The sequence below is a fragment of the Micromys minutus genome (genome assembly GCF_963924665.1).
Source record: "Micromys minutus genome assembly, chromosome: 14".
Classification (NCBI taxonomy): domain Eukaryota; kingdom Metazoa; phylum Chordata; class Mammalia; order Rodentia; family Muridae; genus Micromys; species Micromys minutus.
Genome location: NC_137983.1, coordinates 29,669,229 through 29,692,133, shown reverse-complemented (window position 1 = coordinate 29,692,133; position 22,905 = coordinate 29,669,229). Strand labels below are relative to the sequence as shown.

At 40.8% G+C, this 22,905-nt stretch overlaps 1 protein-coding gene across 3 annotated transcripts in view; it reads left to right on the top strand.

Annotated features, from left to right (window-relative positions):
* The window catches only part of ZDHHC2 (zDHHC palmitoyltransferase 2), a gene marked incomplete at its 5' end in the record, with an annotated part of 59,260 nt that overhangs the window by 2,969 nt on the left and 33,386 nt on the right, over positions 1-22,905 (top strand). For all 3 annotated transcript variants that reach the window (XM_080928380.1, XM_080928381.1, XM_080928382.1), the window contains 2 exons: positions 18,151-18,177; positions 19,441-19,535. In XM_080928380.1, coding sequence (XP_080784506.1) covers positions 18,151-18,177; positions 19,441-19,535 — 122 coding nt within the window. The remainder of the gene's footprint in view (positions 1-18,150; positions 18,178-19,440; positions 19,536-22,905) is intronic.

The window sequence follows — 22,905 nt, the reverse complement described above, 5'->3', positions numbered from 1 at the left end:
AACAGTGAAGTAGGTAACACAGAACTCAGCAAGCAGGGTGATTTACCCTGGTCTTCCTTCCACATCTGCTGTCAGCCAGTGATGACCCTGAATATAAATTACTCTCTGCCCTTTGCTGAATGAACTGCAATTTAGGAGTAGTGCTTATCCTGGTATCCTTGGAAACTGGAGATAATGATGCTCATTACAGTTAGTTTCTATATTTAACGATGTGCATGTATGTGGCTCTCCAGGCACGTTCTCAGTGAGCATAATTTTTGCTTGGTGTTTGTGTTTCACAAAAATAACTCAGCTCTTTGGAAATGTGTGTATACCCAAATATATATGGGATGTAGAGGTAATGGGTGAATCAAGTATTTCAGATAACACTGTATCCAATTCCAACAATAAAGACTAAATAGGGATATTATATGGGTAATTGTGTAGAATATGTTTATATAGTTTGCTAGTTAATAGAACTCTTTTTATCATATCCCCCTCAATGCAATGAGTTCCTCTCTCGTCTATCCACATCCCTCTTCCTCCTCCCTTATTCCCATCCCTGACTTATTTTATGTCCTGCCCATCTGTAATCTATTCAAATATTAGCTATAGCATTTTCTATATGGCACTATAGATTCCAAGGGTTTAAAAGGTATAAGGGTGTGTACTTAGGATGCAAAATTAGAGAAGAGTGCCTGCAGCCTTGGATGTGGTTCAGGGGATATGCTGGACCCCATACGTGTGCTTCACAGAGCCACCGTGATAATTAGTATAGAAACACTGCTTGTTGGATAAGGCAGTTAAACTGGTTCCTCTTAGGTGCTAACATTTAAAATGGATTTTTGTGATTTTTATACCTTTTGTCTTGTTATACTTCCACATTCACTAGACACTCCTAAGATTATCAAAAGAGATGAACACATACGTTTGCCGAATCATTTTGGTGTCTTGTTTGCTTAAAAAGTGTCTCTCTGCCATGATTTCTCCTTGCGTATGTGCTGTTATTCCTAGAGGGTCAAAATTTTAGCCTGGACTTTTGGGGGGTGGGGATTGGGGAGCTTTTTTAATGAAATGAAATCCCACAGAGAGTTGGAAGGAGCCAGGAAACTGTATTTGAGAACAGGTGCAGAGAGCAAGCAGGTGACATGACTGGAGATACTCAAGACTCCAGGTTGTTCCCTGGGATCTTTCATAAAGTGTCAAAGGGGGATCTGCTTAAGAAGGGGTTCGGTTGCATGCTTCCCTATTTTGATTGGTTGGTTAAGTTAAATAATCATTTGTTCTATTATACCTGTCCCATCCCGCCACGTATCTGATTTAAGTCGTATGTTTGCCCTTTAATGCACAGGCAAAACATGGTAAACAGGAGATACTCTCCGAGAGAACCTAGTCTAGCTTCATTGTTTATGTGCCCAAAGCAAGCTCAGGAAGAATTGGCCTTTCCAGTCTTCCACTGGGGCCTAAGGGGAGTTTGGTTGATTAGAATCTAAGTTGGATAATTCTTAAAAGGAAGCAAAACCTTATTCCATTTTGGGGGTGCGATGTGCATGCAGATTGATGTTGCTAGCATTGCTAAGTGCATCGTTAGGAAGGGGTGTTTGTGCACAGCTTGAGAGTTTCACACTGCCGAGAGATATCTTCATGTGGCCTAAGACAAGTAGGCTCCCAAGGTTTCTAAACATCTCCTATGCTTTCCTGGCTGTCTGGCTGACAACTAGTACTATCCTGTCACAGTGCTGACCTTCCTTCTGGTCTTACTTTAGTCATTGCACTCCGTCGTGTCGATTTCCAAAGCTCAGAGGTAGTGTAGGCCAGGCCTATCCTCATTGTAGAAGGAGAGTGGAATGTTGCATCTGCTAAAAGTTCTGTGTCCTTCCTGAAGTGTCCCAGAGGAGGTGTCACCCGTGGGTCTCACTACACTGGTCATGTGTTCTGGGACTGAGGGAGTAGCCGCTTACTGAGTGTTTGCTGTGCATGCATGGCGACATGAGTTTGATCCCCCACACCCATGTAAAAAGCTGGCCATGGTAGCACCCTGGTAATCTCAGTGCTGGGAAAATGGAGAAAGGTGGCTCCCAGGAGGTCACTGGCTAGTCTCCTTAGCCTAACTGGTGAACTCTGGGTCTATGAGAGTCATCCAGCCTCCAGACCAAAATAAAGAGCTAGTGAAAAAATGACTTCTGAATATGCTCTCTGGGCTGTATACACTAGTACATTTTGTACACACACACACACACACACACACACACACACACACACACACTCACACACCTCAACAATTATTGCAACCTGTTATATTCTATTCTATGTAAAGAAGATGTTTACGAATTTGAAGATGGCAAGTGTGCATGCCCATAACCCAACACTGGAGGCAGGAGGATTGTGGGTTCAAGGCCATCCTTACCTACCCACTTCACTTTCTAAATAGATGAGTACATAAATAGAACAAGAGGATAAAAACATTTAATCCACATATTTAGGGATCCCTATAAGGGTATGCCGACTCACTTTGAGTTCCTTAAAAGCAAACAAATATCCCCAAGGATAAAACATATTAGCTCTCATTTTAGATTGCTAAGTTCTAAGCTTTGTTCCTCCATGAGCCAGGACCACAGCAATCTCAAGAACAGAGACTGGGGGACCCTAAAGTACCTGCAAGAATGAATAATTTGAGCCATGCCAAAAACAAATTATTCTTGTTGTTGGTAAACTTTCACTTTAGAAACCATTTAACCATTTAGGACATTAATGTCTGTCTCTTAAGACCAAAGAAACAATTCAGGGATGCAGATGTTACTATCCTTAAGTATCAGGACAGTTTGAAATGAAACAGAAGACACAGCTATAAAAAAATCAAGATATTCAGAGCATTTGATGCCACTATACATTAAAATAATGCAAATATACTCTATGAGGGTTTTTTCCTTGATGTTGTTGAATATTTTTAATATTAAAACCTTAACAAGTCTGAATCCAAAATTCAAAAGTTTAAGATGTGTTTCAAATTCTGGATCCAGGCTACCATCTAACTTTGATACAATGTTTCAAGGCAGAGTAAGAACAGGAAGGAAAACTGCTTGCTCTGTCTTTGGTCCCACTGAGGTGCGACCAAAGCTCACTCTTTGTCCATTTGCAGGATAACATAGTTAGGTTATTTTTTGTTTATTTGTTTTTTGTTTTTTTAAACTGGAAATGCCACAAGTAAGACAGTTGACATTCTTAAGATGATTGCTAAGTGTTAAATGAATCAATTTGTCTGTGATTTTTAATTGACCTTCAACTTTTTAATATGAGAGCATCCAAACTAAAATGCAAAAAACAAAACAAACAAAAAAACAAAAAAACCCAAACGTGACAGGAAGAGCTAGCCGTCAGAATTCAGTTTTAATAAGTCATAGAGAAGTTTGCTTTTAGACTCTGAGATTGTCATCCACATCATAACATTTTCCCAAGTGTTTCCCATTACCAGAAGCTGAAAGGCAAGTTCTCTAAATCAAGGTAAAGTTCTCAGAAAGAGAGGTGTGGGTGGGTGGGGGTTGTCCAAAGCTGAGGGAGGCTGAACCATTGAGCCAAGGTCATCTGACAAGTATTTTCTGCAGAGATTATTTCCAGAACTTAATGTATTTCATTAAAACTGGAAAAATCATGGGCCAGGACACCCGGGCCAGCATCCTTCAGGTGCTGCCTTTTTCTTGTTGGCTCCATAGACAAGTATTAAGGTGACGGAAACAGACTGTGGACCTGCCAGGAAGTCATAAATTGATCATCGGAGCTGATGAAAGGATAATCAATGAGGAGGTGAAAGCTTCACAGAAAGCACATCAGTAGTGACACCATCAAATTACGATGTGGACTACAGCTGCATAGCTCAGTCAGAATACCGCCAGATGTGTTTGCTCCAGCTGTGAAACTTGGGAGGTGGTTCGAATTGCGTGTGGCTTACACGAGGCACAGACCCACTTTTACTCCTCCCCCATTTAGTCTGTGGAACGAGACAGAATCTCATGAACCTGACTCGCTGAACCCATGGGAAGACTGAAGAAGAATATAGGTTAGAAAATTCACCGAAGCCAAGATGGATGAAGCAGACCCAACAATAGCTTGGGATGGGCTTCTGCAGGAGCCACACTGCCTTGGAGCCCAGCCATCACAGGATGCAGGTGTCTGTATGGAGGTGCTGTTGTGCCCACAGTAAAAAAAGGTCCCAACGTTAAAGGCTTGAGCCCAAGCAGCAAGCTGAGCTATGGTTTTTGTTCCATGGTGAGGAGAGAGTAAATGTGGCTCATGAAACATAGGCATTTAATCTTTTTTTAAAACTTTTTGTGCTGAGAAATGACACCACTAAGACACAAAATTAAAGAGCAGATAAAAATTACTCAGAGGTGAATATATATGGTATGTGTTAGGGTGGGTTTGCAATGGAATATTCATTATTGGTTTTTGTTTGTTTTATTTATTTATTTTCTGGAAATCTTGTGATTTTTTTTCCTTCTCAGAAAGATGGAATGTGGGCTGGGGGTGGGGGGGATGTGCTTTCGTGATTAGTGATAGAACATTTGCTAGCTTGTGTTGAGTCCTGAGTTCAGTCCCCATCACCACACACACAAAATACGACACACAAAATACGACACATCACACACACACACTACACCACATACGCAAACATCATACCCCACACCACACACACATCACACACACACAACACCATACCCCACACACATACACACAGGAGATAGAGAGGCAGAGAGAGACTCACACATATAGAGAACACACAGAGAAATAGACAGACACGCACATGGAGAGCCACACTGTATAGTTTATCCTGCGGATTCCGTGTGTTTTGACAATTGCACCGTTGCCCCAGCCTCTTCCTTAGAAAGTGGAGATTTGGGCTCTCCTGAGAGTGCAGCACTCTGTCTATGATGACTGTAAAATCACTCTCCTCTCTAGCTTGAAAATGATAAATGATAATGTGCCAGAGATTCCTCATGCTGTCTGCTGGTTGAAGCAATATCCCAGGGGTGGTTAGGAAGACACTTTCTATGTGTGAGGTTCCATTATTACTATTGAAACATATTAAAAAGAGTTTGTCACAAAAAAAAAAAAAAAAAAAAAAAAAAAACCAATGTCAGTGACTGGAGTTTTTGGTACTCCATTTGAAAACCTGTTGGAAAATGTATTTCTGATTTCTTTAAGGAGACTTTATATATTTTGATTTTTACAGTCAGATGCTAACAATAGAAAGGTGCAGGTTATCAGGGCAGGCAGTGGGGCAGGGCGTAGTGTATAGTAGGTAGTTGCTTGGATTGTTCTATGCCCCCTCCCTTCCTCCCTACTTCCCTTCCAATTTGAAATAGACTCTGCTATGTTAGTGAGCCTGGCCTAAAGGCCTTTGCTCCATCCTCAGCCTCCCAAGTCCTAGGATTAAAAGTGTATGTTATCAGACCCCATTGCTTTAATTACTTAAGTACCATATGAGAGCAGTAAACCAGTGATAATTCTTGATAATTCCCCTTTCAAAATCATAACCACATTTTTGCCATGGCTTTGTGGCCCTTTCTTTATTTGACTTTTCATCTCACTGGGATTCTCAAATTGAATTTATAATGCCAGTGCTTGGAACTGCTACGAAATCCATATTCAGTTTTAATTCATTACTTGAAAGTATCATACACACATGCAATGTATATTGATCTTCTACACTGCCACTCTATCTCCTACTTCAACCCTCACTTTGGAATCTCCTCAACACACTTTCCTTCCCAGCATCCTGGCCTCCAACATCCATTTTTGTCTGAGAGACACTCTTGAGCCAGAATCAACACTGGCTTTGTATACCCTCTTATCATTTGTTCCTTGTGGAGACACTGTTGACTACAGAATGTAAATGAGGCTCCTGTATATACCTCTGGGCTAAATTCTTTGCGAATGCTTCTCCCTGGTGTCCCAAGAATTTTTTTTCATGTGGACTGTACAATTAATTACTTGTTAATGACCTCTTTGTCTTTCATCACTACTGTTGTTACGACCAAGAAGCATGATGCCCACAGGGAGTCTGTGAATAAAATAACCCTAACCAACAAGCAAGACCCCCTGTTATGTGCCTTTTAAAACAAAATGTATGCTATCTAGAAAGCATAAAATGGCTTTGAATTGGTCTTAAGTCTCCAGGATCATCTTATAATAGATATAAAATTTGTATGAAGACTTCATGTAGTTTCAATAACCTTATATCTCTGGTGATTCAGTGAAATAGTTCTTTTGTTTTCTAGCATGCAGTTAAAATTACATTTTTGTTTCATGTGTATTTTGTATATAAAGAAAAAATAGCACTGCATTTGAAGTGTGTTTTGGGAATGAAGTGACTTTAAACCCATACTAAGGACTCTGTGGTACAGTAGTGCTTAGCATGTTTGAGACCTGGGGTTTCCCCCAACACTAAAACAAATAAAAAATCCAGACTGGATTATGTCCATGACCCCTGGATTATGCCCCCAATCCCTTTGGGGGCCCTTGGGTTATCTCAGTCCCAAGAGGTGTATAGTGGAACCTGCAGGTGCCTTTTCACTGGGTTTGTAGAGATGGCATGGCTCAAACTCTGTCAGCAGGACTTGAGTGGGAGAGGCTGGGAAACAGTTGGCTGAGCCGTAATGAGATATCCACCGGTTATAGAGGAGGCAAAAAGACCAGTTCCAATTGTGAGTCTCCAGCTGATAGTCCCAAGGTTGCTCTGAATCGCAGGGCTAACACGTGATCCAGTTTGTCACTAAGTGGTAACCCCATGTGACATGCATTAGGAAAAAGGACTGTCAGGGATTTATGTACTTAACCCTGACTACTGATTATCCAGGGCTTCTCCAGGGAGGCCAAGGAATGGGAAAAGATGAAGGACAGAGACCAGTTTGACTTAATCAAGACTTTCATTATAACAGATCTTTTATGAAATACAGTTAGTGTCAGAAATAGGTACCTTTTAAAAACTAAGATATACAGTACTGAGAATGATACGTTAGCCAGAGCAGAGGAGATGGTATCGATCACTGTAGATTCTCACACACTTAACCCTGTGATAAGTCACTTCAAAATCCAAGGATCGAATGCATTTCAAGCATCCATAAATTTTGAACAGTTTTAATTTATTCATTCACAAACATCTATTGATTGGTCTTTGTCTTAGGGTTTCTATAGCTGTCATAAAACATGATGACAAAAAAAAACTTGAAGAAGGAAAGGTTTATTCCAATTTACACTTGCAGGTAAGAAGAGGAGGAAACTAGAGGCAAGAAGTGAAGCAGAGGCCATGGAGGGGTACTGCCTACTGGCTTGCTCCTCATGCTTTGCCAGCCTGCTTTCTTATACAACCCAGGACCACCTATGGAAGGATGGGATTACCCACATCTACCTGGGCCATCACCACCCAATCATTAATCATGACTTGTACTTAGGCCAATCTAATGAAGGCATATTCTCAGCTAAGATTCCTCTTCCCAGATTGTGTCTGGGCTCCTGTTCAATCCACAAAAGCTGAATAGCACAGTCTTGGAGCTCACACTGGAGTTGGAGAAAAGATGATGGGTAAAGGATTATGTAATCTGTTAGAGTAAAAGGGCCAGAGGGATTGGGTGCTGGGCATAGAGCATTTGCCTATAGTACCAGCCCTTGGGAATGCAGATAGGCAAGGTGAACATTCAAGGCCAAGCTAAGCAATGTAGCAAGACCCTGTCTCAAGACAACAGCAACAAGCTCCACCCCCAAATTCCTAAACAGTAACAACAGCAGCAACCAGAACAGAGACAACTAACCAAGAAGGTGGAGAATGCAGAAGGTCTCAATTTCATATATGTTGGAAGGACATACAGGGACTAAGCGAGAAGATATGCATGTCAGGCATAGGGAAAGATCTGCACAGTGCTCCAAAAGAGGATCATTCCACTCTTAATATCTGGAAAGGAAATACCAAAGAACTTCATGGCAGTGACCATGTCTGGAAGGTGCATAGTGGTGGTACTCTTTCCTGTAAGAAAATCAGTCCTTTCCTTTTTAGGAGTGTGAGCAATAGCATCCGAGTTTGTTGAACTGAGCCCAATGGGAACAGTAGACATCCAAAGCACAGAATATGGAGTCCTTCATGAAAAGATCTATTTACACATACTTATGCACCTATTTTTTTTTTTAGGGTTGCAAATAAACAAATTTTCCCGTCTGGACTTTGAGTGTGAATGTGTATAATAAGGAATTAAGTGAATTAACTGCATTTGTTATTTGAGAATCCATAGGATGATGTAGTAGAATAATAAAAACACATGTATAATAATTACTCGTCAGACTGGGTAAATTGTATGAACCAATACATCTATAAAATAAGAGGTACTTGCAGGAAGCACATAGACTGAGTCAGCATTGTCCAGACACCTACCCCTTATTTTTTGTGGTCCTCAGATAACTAAATCTTCCTTTAAAAATACTAACATTGTTACTCTGTTTAGGCTTTGAAAATGACTGTCTAAAATATGTCTGGATTCCTCCCTTTCCTTGCTCCAACCTTAAGAATGTGCTGACATAATTTATTTCCTATTGATTTGGAAAGGTCAGAGGGGAGTAGGGTTTGCAGTTTTGCCTGGGCATTCTTTTGATTCTCAGGCACTGAGAACTTGGACAGACTCATGAATGGGCTGTTTCACCAGCAGAGATGCCTGGCTGTCTTTCTCTGCTTTATACTGTGCGATTATTTCCCAGGGTAAGAGAGAATACTTCAGCTACAGTCCAGTACTAACTTATCTGTGGTTGTGAGTAGACGCTGAAATAGGCGGGTTTGGTTTTTACTGTGGTAGATGTATAAAATAAAATCCACCATTTCAATCATTTCAAAATGTCCAGTTCAGTGGTAGTCTGTAACCAATCTCTCTCTAGGATAAATGCCCATGTTGAATTTCTGTACCTATTGAGTAATAATAGCCCCGCCTTTGACAATCACCATTCAACTTTATGGCTGGGCGTCTGAACATTCTAAGGACCTACCTCCTATGAGAGGAAACATGATATTTGACCTTCTGTTGCTGGTTTACTTCCTTCGTGTCATAGCTTCAAAATACATCCATATTGTAGCATGCGGCTCAGTTTTGTTTTTAAAGTCTGGATAAAACTTCTAGGCATATTATCCACATGCATGTATATATTGCATTCTGTTTGTCACTGGGTATTTGAGTCAAACTTTTACTTCAGCTGTTGGGGTTAGTGCTACATACACAGTGTGCACAAACCCTTATTTGCATTCTTGGTTTAAATTCTTTACCTAGGAATGGGATTCCTGAATAATACATTCTCTGTTACTTTTCTAAGGATCACTGTACAAGTTTTCCAAAGAAGGGAATTTGGGTCGAATATTATTCCAGAGGTGCTTATAATAGGTGTCCAAGTGAGAACATTCCCAGGGACATCCCAGAAATGTGTCAAGACTCCCTATCTTGCCCTTTCATGATTTAGCAGCAAACTCTTGGGCAGTGAGTTGTGAATAGTCTTACCTCACCAATGGGGAAGCCAGTTACCAACACCTTTATGAGAATGCTGGCCTTTGGGCATGCTGGAGGCCGAAAACATAATTGCTGTTGCATCACCATGATCGTGGGTAAGCAGGAGTTGGTGGAGAAAAGTATGGAATCCATGAACATAAATTAACACCATGGGTACACAGCAAATTAACACTATGGCTGTAGGTCCTGACCCACAACACAAAGCCTGAACATAATTTATTCGTAAATGAATGAGTGAATGAGTGAATGAATGAAGGAATGAATGAATGACAAACCTTCTATAGTGTTTGCAAGCTGAAGATCCTAGAAACCCAAAGTGAAGGTCTATCCCAGCAGGGAATAGATTAAGCAAAGATGAAATTCCATTCAAATATTGATGACTGCCCTCTTTAAAACAGTCCAGTAACTTCCCACATATACTAAGGGATACATCCAGTATGGAAACTGGTGCTTTGCCTAAGATTGCTCTGTTCTGCTGTAGTACCCAGCCCTGCATCTCTGAGCTGCGTTGACGATAGAAAACCTGCTCTGACTTCAAGTGAGTGTCCCTTGTTTGCGGCAGTAGATGCAGGGTAGACTGCTAATCCTGTAGGGCAATGATTTGTAGAGTAAGGGATACGATCTGCTATAAATGGGACGAACAGACATTGTGTAGTGGAAGCTAGAACCAAAGAATGATCATATAACGCCCCGAAAAGGACTTTGTGACCTTATGACAGGGGGGTTTCCAAAAGCAATCACAGTTCCCAGTGGTCCAGCACTGAAGAGCAAGCCGGTGCACAGCCTGAGTCCCCTGAAGTTTAGCAGGAGCCATGACTCAGTAGCAGTTAGTGAGGGCACTAGCATCTCACACCACACTTTCTCTGCTCAAGTGCAGCCTTGTAAATTCTGTTCCAGTGAGGACCATGGACACAGCAGTTAGAATTATAGCCTTGTGTAGTTTTTTCTCCGGAGAGCTGTTAAGTGGGATACCTAAGTGTCAAATAGCTTTTATGAACCGAGAAATATTGGCTTAATTTTAAACTATGTTGCATGTATTCCTTGGTTGTAAATACTTTTCATGATGGCTACAATTCTGAGGCGAGGGTAGTTTTAGGATATCGTGTGTTTCCTGGGAGAAGCGCTGTTTCTTTTTCTTAATGTATAAAATAGCTAGAGTTTGGTAGTGAGAAAGGAAAAAATAACATATTTTTCCTCTGTGATAATTGTTACCATACGAGATAATGAAAAACTGATGTAATGACATTCAAAAATTATGACAAAAATTGTTTCTGTTTGTATACTTTTCAAATGTAATAAAATAATTGAAATAGACATAGGAATTTTGCTTGTTAACAATATGTACATGCGATGGTTTTAATGAGAATGGATCCCATCAGCTCATATGTTTGACTACTTGGTCCCCAGTTGGTGGAACTGTTTAAGAAGGATTTGGAGGTGTGGCCTTATTGGAGGAATTGTGTTGCTGGGGGTGGACTTTGAGGTTTCAACAGCCCATGCCATTTCTGGTTAGTCTATCTATCCTTGAGCTTGTGTGTTAAGATCTAAGCTCTCAGCACCATACCTGAGCGTGTTTCCCACCATGGTGGTCATAGACTCACCGTCTGAAACTATAATGCCTTAATAAACCTTTTCTTCCATATGTTGCCTTGGACGTGGCATTTCATGGCAGCAATAGAAAAGTAGCTAAGACAAGATGTGCATGTAAATATGGCTAAGATGACAATGAGCAGTTACACTGGGCAAGGCGAGGAGCATGATCCTTCCAACTATAACAATTTGGTCCTAATAAAGAAATGTCTCAGGATATAGAGCCCTTCTAACTTCCTAGCCTCTCACGTGGGAACCAGCTGGCATCGGTGAGAGTCCAGCATCCCTCTCCAGTCCATGCTTCACAGAAATTTCTCATGGCCTCTCTGGTTGGTCCTTAAGAACAAACATTTGACATTGAGAAGAAAGAGGGTTGGAATTGGAAAGGTTCCAGGGTTATTTGAACATGAAGTTGAGTTGTGGCCACATGTAGAAAACGGACGGCCCAACAAGTGTATGCAGGATAAAGAAGTCACCTCACGATGAAGTCAGCACAGCTTGCAGGCACTAGGAACCATATATGTAAGGGCTGGCCCAGAGATAGATTTCCCCGTGTCTCTTCACTCATTAGTCAGTAACTGGAAATCACTTTTTTTTTTCCTTGTGAATTTGAAAGTGGCAGTGAGTTATAAAATCCTCTTGGCTTCCCTCTCAGAACAGATGAACTGAAAGATGTGCCCATTCTCAACCATTTAAGTACAGTTAACGAATATGTTACTAGTGTTAACTAAGGTCTTAATACCAGCCGTAGAATGGAGCTACATAGGTATTTAGAGCAATCCAATGACCATCAAATTGCTGGAGCGATGATGTTAAATCTGCCATATCCAGCAGCATGCATGAACCTGGAAACATTATGCTGAGAGCAATCAGCCAATCACGAGAATGGATACTTCTACCCCAGGATGCAAAACAGCCAGACTTAGAGAAATGGGGAGTAGAAAGTTCAGTGGTTTCCAGAACTTGGGAGAAGCGCAGAATAATGGCGTGCATTCATCAGGTTAGAACTCCTCAGGCAGATTGGATGACTGCGTTCTAGTAACCCAGTGTATTGCTTTATTGTGCAGTTATAATGTTTAAAGGAGGCAGATCTCAAGTTGGGCCATTGCTGTGATTAAAAAAAAAAAAATGGGGATGTTTTCCTGCTATTGGAGCAGGAAAAAGACCAGTTCTAGATTTAATATTTCCACAAGTGTAAAAACTGGGAATCCTAAGTCAGGGCAGCCAGCCCAGACTTCCTCAGCATTGGTGACGCCAAACATTAGGACAGCCCTGGTGTCTGTCACCACCAACCCAGTCTTGCCCAAGCAGCATAGCTCTCACTCAGTGCAAATGCTCAGTAAATTGTAAACTCGGGCCGTGCCCATAAATATGGTTATTGGGATATTTTAATGGTGGCTAAAGTATATAATGTCTGGTTTTGGATGTTTTATGCAAGCTGTTAGAGGAGGAATTGAGGGGTTTTATCTTTGTACCCTCCTTTCTGAAGCCTTCTTGAGAAGTAACTAAGTAGGATGGGTGTCGATCGTTAGCAGACTAGTTGCATAAAGGCCAACTGAAGTAGGAAGCAATCACATCTGCCCAGGATCAGAAGCCTAGCAGGGTCATGGGTAGGAGGCACCAGACATCACAGGTCCTGGGAAGCCATATGACCTTCTTGAGAGAATTTGAGATCAGATAGTTAGATCTCAACTGTTTATCTTATAACTTGCCCGCCATTAAAAAGTTGTCTTATCTCTGGAAGAAACTCTCATATTTTAAAACTATGATATAACCCACCTCATAGACTATTAGAAGGTTTAGTTGTGAAGAACATTTAAGATTAAGCTCAAGGAGCTGGAGAGATGGCTCAGCAGTTAAGAGCACTGTCTGCTCTTCCAGAGGTCCTGAGTTCAAATCCCAGCAACCACATGGTGGCTCACAACCATCTGTAATAGGATCTGATGTCCTCTCCTGGTGTGTCTGAAGAAAGTGACAGTGTACTCATGGTACTCACATACATAAAATAAATAGATATGTAAAACAAATAAATCTTTTAAAAAGATTAAGTTCAAATGTTCCTCATATAGCACTCAACAGATGTTTCTTTTTAAAAATCAGTTTAGTACCACCATTATTGTCTGACCCTCACTAACCCCAGTTTCTCTTCCATCTCTCTAGAGCCTTTGCCCTATTAAAACTAACCTCTGACTTTGCAGGACATTGTAAGCTACAATGTTTCCATTCAAAAGTCTTAGGTTAGAGTTTTGAATCTGAGGGCATCAGAATGTGACTGTATTTGGAGATAAAGTCTTTAAAGAGATTAAATTAAACTAAAACGAGGTCACTGGAGTAGGGTCTAATCCATTATGTGTGCTGTCTGTAAAAGAAGAGGACGTTTGAAAGCAGAGCATAAGAGAGGGAAGAAGTCCCGAAGACACAGAGAGGGGGTGGCCAAGGAGAAAGTCTTCAAGGCGCCAATCTTGCTTGCCCTTGGGTTTTCCTGCAGCCTTTCTTTAAGGACACCATGCTAGCTACTTTGTTACTACAACGGCTCTGATAAAATAACCAAGTGTCACTGCTACAGATCAGGGGCAAGTCAGGAGGAAAGGAGGGATAGGTTAAAGAAATAAATTACAGATCACCAAGCTGGGGACGTTGGCATGCTCCTGTAACCTCAGCTCCTCAGGGGAATGCCCTGAGAGGGCAGACCCAGTAGGGCAGCATAAGAGGATGCTCAGGAGAGCCTGCCCTTCCCGGGCGGGTGATTTGCTACATTTTCTTATCCTTTTCACCCGAAAAGATCTTATTCCAATCCAGCCCTGGGCAACTTGCATTTTCTCTTTACAGCAGCTTTCAGACCACCACTCCGGACTCCAAGTTCACCGTGCTTCTGGCCCGTTTTTGTGTGAAAAACTGCTAGCGCTGAGCAACGGGTAATGTCTTTCCTGGCTTCTCTGGCTGCTTCTTTATCCACATTTCGACTATGAGCCCCTAATATGCGCCAGCCTCTATGCCAAATGCGTTTGTTTCTTCTAATTTAATTCTCAGAACAGTTCTGAGAGATGAACTGAGTGTTTAGAGAGAGATAGAAAAAAAGCCTAGCCTAGATAAAATGTCAATGAAACTATAAAGCCAGGCTGCAAATATCAGGGAACAACCCAGAAGAGGACCGAGGGAGGAAAAAAAGAATGAAGAGACAGACAGAAGGGGGTGATTACTAACACTCAACTTGCACATGAGGGATGGGAAGGAACACAGGGATTGGTGCCAGAGGAGCTTTTTATATTCAAAAAGACACAGTAAGCCCTGTGTTCTCCAAACAAGCACAGTGGCCTCAGGAACAAGACAGCGCAAAGATGTGATTTTGAAGATGTTGGCCAGAGCCCAGTCACCTGCAACCTCAGAGGACATGGTGGTGGTTTTATTTTAAATCAGTGCAAGTCTTGGTCTGGTTTTCAGGGAGATGATTTCAACATCAGTTTACATTTTAGTATAAAATGTGGTTTTATTTCGTGTAGTCATTGTTTTTAATAGCTGAGTAGTACTCCATTGTGTAAATGTACCACAATTTCTGTATCCATTCCTCTGTTGAAGGACATCTGGGTTCTTTCCAGCTTCTGGCTATTATAAATTAGGCTGCTATGAACATGGTGGAGCATGTGTCCTTGCTGTATATTGGAGCATCTTTTGGGTATATGCCCAAGAGTTGCATAACTGGGTCCTCAGGTAGTGCTATGTCCAATTTTCTGAGGAACCGCCAGACTGATTTCTAGAGCAGTTTTACCACCAGCTTGCAGTCCCACCAACAATGGATGTTCCTCTTTCTCCACATCCTCTCCAGCATCTGCTGTCACCTGAGATTCTGATCTTAGCCATTTTGACTGGTGTGAGGTGGAATCTCAAGGTTGTTTTGATTTGCACTTCCCTGATGATGACTAAGGATGTTGAACATTTCTTTAGGTGTTCCTCAGCCATTTAGAATCCCTCAGTTGAGAATTCTTTGTTTAGCTCTGTCTCCCATTTTTAATAGGGTCATGAAATTTTTAGGCAAATGGACAGATCTAGAAAATATCGTCCTGAGTGAGGTAAATCACACAAAAAAACACCCATGGTATCCACTCACTGATAAGTGGATATTAGCTCAAAAGCTCAGATTACCCAAGATACAACTCAGACCACATGCAGCTCAAGAAGAAGGAAGACCAAAGTCTGGATGTTCAATCCTTCTTAGAAGGGGGAACAAAATACTCACAAGCGGAAATATGGAGACAAAGTGTGGAGCAGAGACTGAAGGAAAGGCCATCCAGAGACTGCCCCACCTGGGAATCCAGCCCATATACAGCCACCAAACCCAGACAATATTGCTGATGCCAAGAAGTGCATGCTGACAGGACCCCGATATAGCTGACTCCTGAGAGACTGTGCCAGAGCCTGAGAAATGCAGAGGCAGATGCTCACAGCCAACCACTGGACTGAGAACTAGGTCCTTAATGGAGTTAGAGAAAGAACTGAAGGAGCTGAAGGGGTTTGCCACCCCATAAGAACAACAATACCAACTAACCAGAGCTCCCAAGGATTAAATCACTATCCAAAGAGTACACATGAACGGACCCATGGCTCCAGCTGCACGTGTAGCAGAGGATGGCCTTGTTAGGCATCAGTAGGAGGGGAAGTCCTTGGTCCTGCCAGGGCTTGATGTCCCAGTGTAGGGGAATGTCAGAGTGGGGAGGCAGGAGGAGTGGGTAGGTGGGTGAGCACCCTCATAGAATCAGGGGAAGGGGTGATGGGATATGGGGTGTGGAGGGGAATCTGGAAAAGGGGATAACATTCGAAATATAAATAAGATATATTCAAAATGTGGTTTTATTTTTTAATTGAAAGGTGAAATTTTCTTAGAGCTATGTGGGGGTCCATTGTGGGATGTAGAGTGTCAAGGCATGTGGAGTGAGGACTGGTTCCCATGGTAGCCCAGGGGAAACCCGTGTGTTTGGAGCTTAAGTTCTACATGATTGGAGCCTCCTCCGCTCCCTTTGTTTCTATCCTGTAGCAACTTCCCTGTCCTTCACAGATCAGCTTATTATATGAATCCAATGCCAAATTTATTTTGAGAATCACGTTTGACCAAGGTTTTCACGTCAGTTCCCCCCAGAAAGCATTAAAAGATAATAGTTTAATTGTAGAGCAAGAGGACCCTCTAAGAAAAAGTACTACTTTTTTGCTTAAACACCAAAATTTTAGCTCTGCTTTGCTGTATATGGTGATCACCGTAGCTCTATGGACGGGCTGGAGTCCAGGGATATAGAAAAGGGTTACAATCAGTTTGGAGTCCCTGGGAGCGCAGAGAAGTCTGGGCCTGTAGAACATTGCATGGGATGGTGTGGTGGTCACTTCCAGCACTTCAGAGAACAAAGCAGTGTGGAGTAATCTTTCCTATGCTGTTAGATAAGCTCCTTCAGGGAGTCCCTGAAAGGGAACTCTGACTAGATTCTCCTTTGTAAACGAACTTATATGGCAAGCTTAATAATCCAGGAAACGATGTGTGTGTGTGTGTGTGTGTGTGTGTGTGTGTGTGTGTGTGTGTGTGTGTGTGATTATGGCTACACTTTTTGTATGTGTGGGTTCATTTATGTGTGTGCAGATGCATGGGCACATTTGTGTGTGCATATGCAAAGGCCAAAGAATAACCTCTGATATTATTTCTGAGAGCTGTCTACCTTAAGTTTTCAAACCTGTGTCTGTCTCTCAGCACTGAATTTACAAGGCAAACCTGGCCTTTTTATTTTTTTCAGTGTGAACACTGTGGATTGGATTCAGATGCCCATGCTTTCAGGCAAGACATTACCAACGGAGCTCTTTCCTCGTTTCCAGTATGAGCCAGACAGGCAGTATTGGCTTGGAGATGGCTTTGTCCTACAAGCTTGCTTACAAATTAAGGCTGGATAGGGTTCATTTCCTCAATGTGTCTCTGTAGTAGGTGGTATCTATGGAAAGGATACATTTGACCAGAGAGACATTTAAAGGAGTTCAATAATGTTATCCATGTGAGGTCTTGTCTTTCTGTTTTTATTTTCCATTGCGAAATGGAAATCTAAGCAGAAATCTCGATACCACAGTTCGAAGCCACTCAGGAATAGAACCACTCAACGAAGTGAAAGGCTGTTCTCTAAAGCTAGCTCTAGAGATGTTTAGGAAAGAGGTAGGTTTGATCAGACATTGCTAAAACTCTGTCACATGCTGCAAAGATTGCAGCCTGTTGAAAGGCAGTGACATTTCATTCTAGAGTAAGAAAAACTGAGTGTGGGGTGGGTGGGGGAATACATAACAAAATGAGACCTCCCCTTGGTACAGCTGAGAAAGGCCCAAACTCCAAAGGACATCACCATCAGCAGGTATAATTACTCGACCATAGCAAACCAATCACACGCATAGCCAAACAGAAGAGGTAAAGAAATTGTGTGGATTACTGAATACAGTTTCTTGGTTCAGCCTATTTCAGATTGTCTGTGACTTGTCTCCATCCAGCTGCTTTCTTCAGAGGAAGCCTGGGAGGCATAGTGGTCCCTCACGCTTTTCTGGGCCCCTCAATATTGCTTACAAAGCAACTAGAGCCATGGTTGTTAGTATGGGAAGTATGTGTGCTGTAAGCACAGACATTTGGTTCTTTGTGCAGAATTGACCAGGTGGCTGGCTGCTTGCTCATAAAGACCAATAAATATCTCAGGAAATGTAATGGGCCTGGAGGATGCTATTTTTAATCTGAGCTCTATAGTTGAAGGCCCATACACCAGTCATCTACAGAGGCCAACAAGGCTCATGCTTGAGGAACACTGCTCTGTTGGGTGAGGTACACCACTGAAGCAATATTGACAGAAGCTGCCTGCCTACCCATGACCCCCAGTCCACAAAGCTTGCCTGTTCTCTACATAAAGCTGAACGAATATTCCAAGAATGTTGATTTGAAGGAAAACTGAGTCATTAGTCCATTTTAATGTCCTTTGTCTTTGGAACTCTCTGTTTATGCAAACTTCCTATATGACCTATCTCTTCTTTTTTTTTCTATTTCCAGTGTCCATGGAAAACATTGGTGAACAAGGTAAAATATTTATGATTGCAAATATAATGTCTTAGGAACAGTTCAATAAGACATGTGTTTGGTTGAGATTAAAAAAATATTCCTTGACAACATGGTAATATGGCAGAGTTAATGACATCTCATTTTTCTAAAGCTAAAATCTGTCACACTTGGCAAAGAACCCTGCAGTCGCTATGACTGTTCCCAAGATCCTTGATTGGTTCCAAGACACAAGGAGATGAACAAACTCCAGTCCGAGCTTCAGTTACTACCCTGTAACTAGTTATCTATCTATAAGCAGAGTTTATGAAATTCTGCCTGTGCTTACATTATGCTGGTTTAGGTTCTATGTTAGAGCAACCAAATTGTAAATGACCCCACAAATACAAACATCATGTTTCTCCAGAACAATTAACAACTGCTAATGAGATTGTAAGATATCAAACTTGTCATATTCTGTTTACTCACTTTGTTTTTGTTAGGAGTGGGGACCTGGTGCTTGCAGGAAAGGACTCTACCACTGACCTGCATCCCTAGCCTTCAAACATGCCTATATTCTGAACTGGCACATTTTCTGTAATTATTTATTTTAGAACTGTCTTAATATAGTATTCAGACAGAATTATTATCAGTAGTACAAAATTATTTGAAATTCATGTAGTACTTTCAGCCTTTAAAAGAACATATAAAGTGTGTTTATATCCTTTAAAGAAGTACTCAGGATGTTGGTCTTAACAGTTATTCTGTGTAATAAATTAGGCACCAGAACCCCCGTGGACAGAAATCACTTCATCCAGATGGTCCCTGTTTACATGTTGTCATTATAACAAGGAAAGCCACTAGTGTCAACTAGAGCTAAGCAAACAGGCAAACGGTTCTCAGATGGGAACTGCTTTGCTTTTTCTGCCTCTCTTAAGCAAAGTTTATGAAGCCTGAAAGTCTGGTTAATTAAATTTGGTTAATATTGTGTTTCCTCTTCTATAGCTGCCCTATATAAACAACATAAGACTAACTAACCAATTAGAGATGTCTTTAACTACAGATGAGGAGGTTCTATTTATGGATATATATGTACTGATATATTTAGAGGCATTAAAAAATCAAATCTTCCTAACTTTGGGTTTTTATTCAAAGAGTTGTATTTATTTGAATTAATATAATGTAATATATTAAAATATAATATTTTTGGTTTGTCGTCATTGTAAATTTGAATATTTTGTGCATACCATAATTTGAGCAAAATCTTGCATGTCACAGTGATGATTATGTTTTTTCTCATTTTAGTTGTGTGCCTCATGGCTTATCATCTACTTTTTGCAATGTTTATCTGGTCATACTGGAAAACCATTTTTACATTGCCCATGAATCCTTCAAAAGAAGTAAGTTAATAAGTAAGACAATAGCAAAGTTATCCTACAGATAGCAATATGTAATATTAATTTCTGAAAATGGATTTCCTTCTTTTCACTAGTGTTTCAAATGTATTGACTATAGTGATGTTTGGGGATTTAAAAAATCTTTGTATGTTAATAAACACTGAAATTTTTACTAGGTCCTTACTTTCTTATCTGATAGAATTATTCTAGCAAGCCTTCTATGCTTTCCTTTGTACTTTAGTGTCAAGCATCCAAATGAATCAGAAAGAGATAGGCAATAGATTGATACATAAATACATAGATACATGGATCGATACATAGATACATACATATGTATCTATATATACATACATAAATACATACATACATAACATGGAAATATACATAGATACATGGAGAGATACATAAAGAGATAGATAGATAGATAGATAGATAGATAGATAGATAGATAGATAGATAGACAGATAGACAGACAGACAGATAGTAGACAGACAGACAGACAGACAATTTAGTTCAGTTATATACTAATTATTGTAGTTCAAACATATTAGTTGTCTGGCAATCACCAGAAACAACAATAAGTAACTCAATTTATTATCTCAGGATTCAAGTCATCCATAGCTAGTCCACAGCTTTCAGATACCGAGACTCCTTCTATCCTATTGCTCTGTCACATGATATTTGGATTCTGTGAGCCACTTCTTGGCCGAGGATGTAACCCTCATTCCAGACATCATGAATATATTAGAGCCAGCAGTCCATAGACAGTAGGAAAGAGGTGCCCTTTCTCTTCAGTGACATTTGCTTCAAGTTACTGATTCCATTTCCACTTGCATTTAGATAACTTCATTATGTGACCCTATCTCGTATGGAAGCCTGGGAACGTAATCGTTATCTTCAATGGTTGTGAGAGCCAATAAAGGCAGGAATGGTTATTGGGGGCCAGCTAGCAATCGCTGCTACAGAAGGTCTTACGTAGTAGCAAGTGACTAAATTAGATTCACATTTTTAAAATATATACTTTTCATCTCTGGATCTCTTACTTCATTACATGATGTTAGAGCAAGAGACAGTACCTTACATACTTTTGTATTCTTGGCATTTACTCTAATACAAGTTTGTTGACTTAAATAAAAAAAAAAAAAAACCTTGCTGTGCATATCGAAGCACATTTTTAGTAGTTCAAGTTTAAAAGAAAAGACATCATGGTAGATTGTTCCCTAAAGCAATCAGTTTGAGATGAATCTGTGATCATACATTCCAAAAACTATGCTTTTGGCCTGAAAAAAAAGTTAAGACTCAAACAACAGATATTTGCCCAGAAATAACAGTGTGTGTAGACCATAGTGTTTTGCAGACCATCTTTTGTCTCTGACTCCCCACCTTTTTCCCTCTTTCTTTGTGTTTTTTCCTTCTTCATACACTATTCATTCCTTTCTCCTAATCTTTCTCAAGGTATCTTGGCCTTTGTGTAGGTTTGAAAAAAAATTGCTGACTTCAATCAACTGGGTGAGTGACCTCATCCACGATAACTTTCACATCTATCCCCGAATCTGGTAACTTCTGAGAGCCTAATGTATGTACCTCTGTGTACCCAACATTCCACCTTGGGTAGTACACTGACATTTTAGATCCAAACTATAAAACAGATCGCCATTTTATCCTTCCCTAAACCTTAGCCTGCCTACTTCTTACGTTAGTAGATATCTCTGCTGTCCACAGGTCTGTAGGCCAGGATCCTGGGGTCTGCCTGTCTCTGTCTGCCACTCCCCCTTACTCTATCCCTCTGATTCTTTGTATCATTTCTGTCTCCTTGTGTCTGGTCACCTCCTGCACCTCCACTCTCTCACCATTTGTCCCTTCCTCTTATTGTCTGACATACTACAATCTTCATGGTAATTCAGTTTTACTTATAATTTTCCCAGAACCTGCAGAAGTCCATCCTCCACCCTGAAGTAGAGTGCTTCATCTAAAGGGAAATTTAGCATGTTCATCTGTGCTGTGTCTGTTCTGTGACGTCACATACTCCCACAGGGAAAAGTCTGTCTCCCTTGCCTGGCAGTAATTATCCTTGTCTGAGTCTCACTTCCTGCTTTATGTTCTTGTAACTCTTAACTCTCGTGGCTTCCTGAATGCACCACCCCAGGATGGTTCGTGCTCTAACACTCATTCCTTGTAGCTTGCATCCGAACCAGCAGCGATTATCTCTTGAAGTTCGCAGAAATGGAATCATCCCAGAGTTCGGTTTCTAGACCTCATTTTTACATAACTGAAGTGGGGATCCCATTTAATTTTATAACTTTATAATAGTATGACAATAGTATAAATTTCAAATGAATACATTGGGCCAGACCTGATTCTGAACTCCAGACTCATCAATAATTATCTCTCTGACACCTGACAAAAAAATTCAATGTATCTGAAAACATTAGGATCTCCTACCGAGTTTTCTGATAATATTCTTAAAGTGGTCCCATCTCAGTAATGGCAATTACATCATCTACTCCTCAGGCCAAAAACCATTAGGGTCATCCTTGACTATTCCTCCTCCCTCATCCCATATCTAATTAGCAACTTAGCTCCAGGCTATGCCTCGCCGGTGCCTACAGTGGTAACTCAGGCTTCCACTCTGAGCCACACCATCATCTCCTACTTATGAATTTGCTGTATCATGTTCAGGATTTCTGTAACCACACCATAGGACATGACAACAAGCCTCCTAGTACACACATAGAAATAAATCTCAATGAATTTATAAGTTGATCAGACTTTGCTAGGTGTTTTACTTAAAACCGTGTGTGTGTGTGTGTGTGTGTGTGTGTGTGTTCAGACAACTGTGTGAGGTAGATGATATTATTTGATAACACTTCACATCTGTGTATGAGTGTTCATGTGTGTGCAGGCGCCCTCAGAGACTAGAAGAGGGTGTCAAATACCCAGGAACTGGAGTTATAGGAGCTTTCAAGTCACTTTGGTGTGAGCGCTAAGAGCTGAACTTGGGTCTTCTGCAAGAGCAGGGAGTATTTAACCACTTAGTCATCTTTCTAGCCCATTTGTCTAATTTTCACAGTGACATAATATTCTCACTGAAATATGTGATAACTGATGTAGTGATGCTCCTTATTAAAATGTTTAGGCTAACCCTAACCTCTTAGTGTATATAGTGCTGATATTACCGTGTTTGTATGTAGAACTTTACCTACATCTTAAATTATTTCCTTATTAAAAATTCGTGGATGTAGAATTATTAGATCAAGAAAATTTCAGTTGCTTGAGAATATGTTACCCAAAATAATTGCAGTAATTTTCAATACTGCAAGCTATATTAGACTCTTGGCATTGCTTACTATTATGAAACTCTGTTAGCAACTTA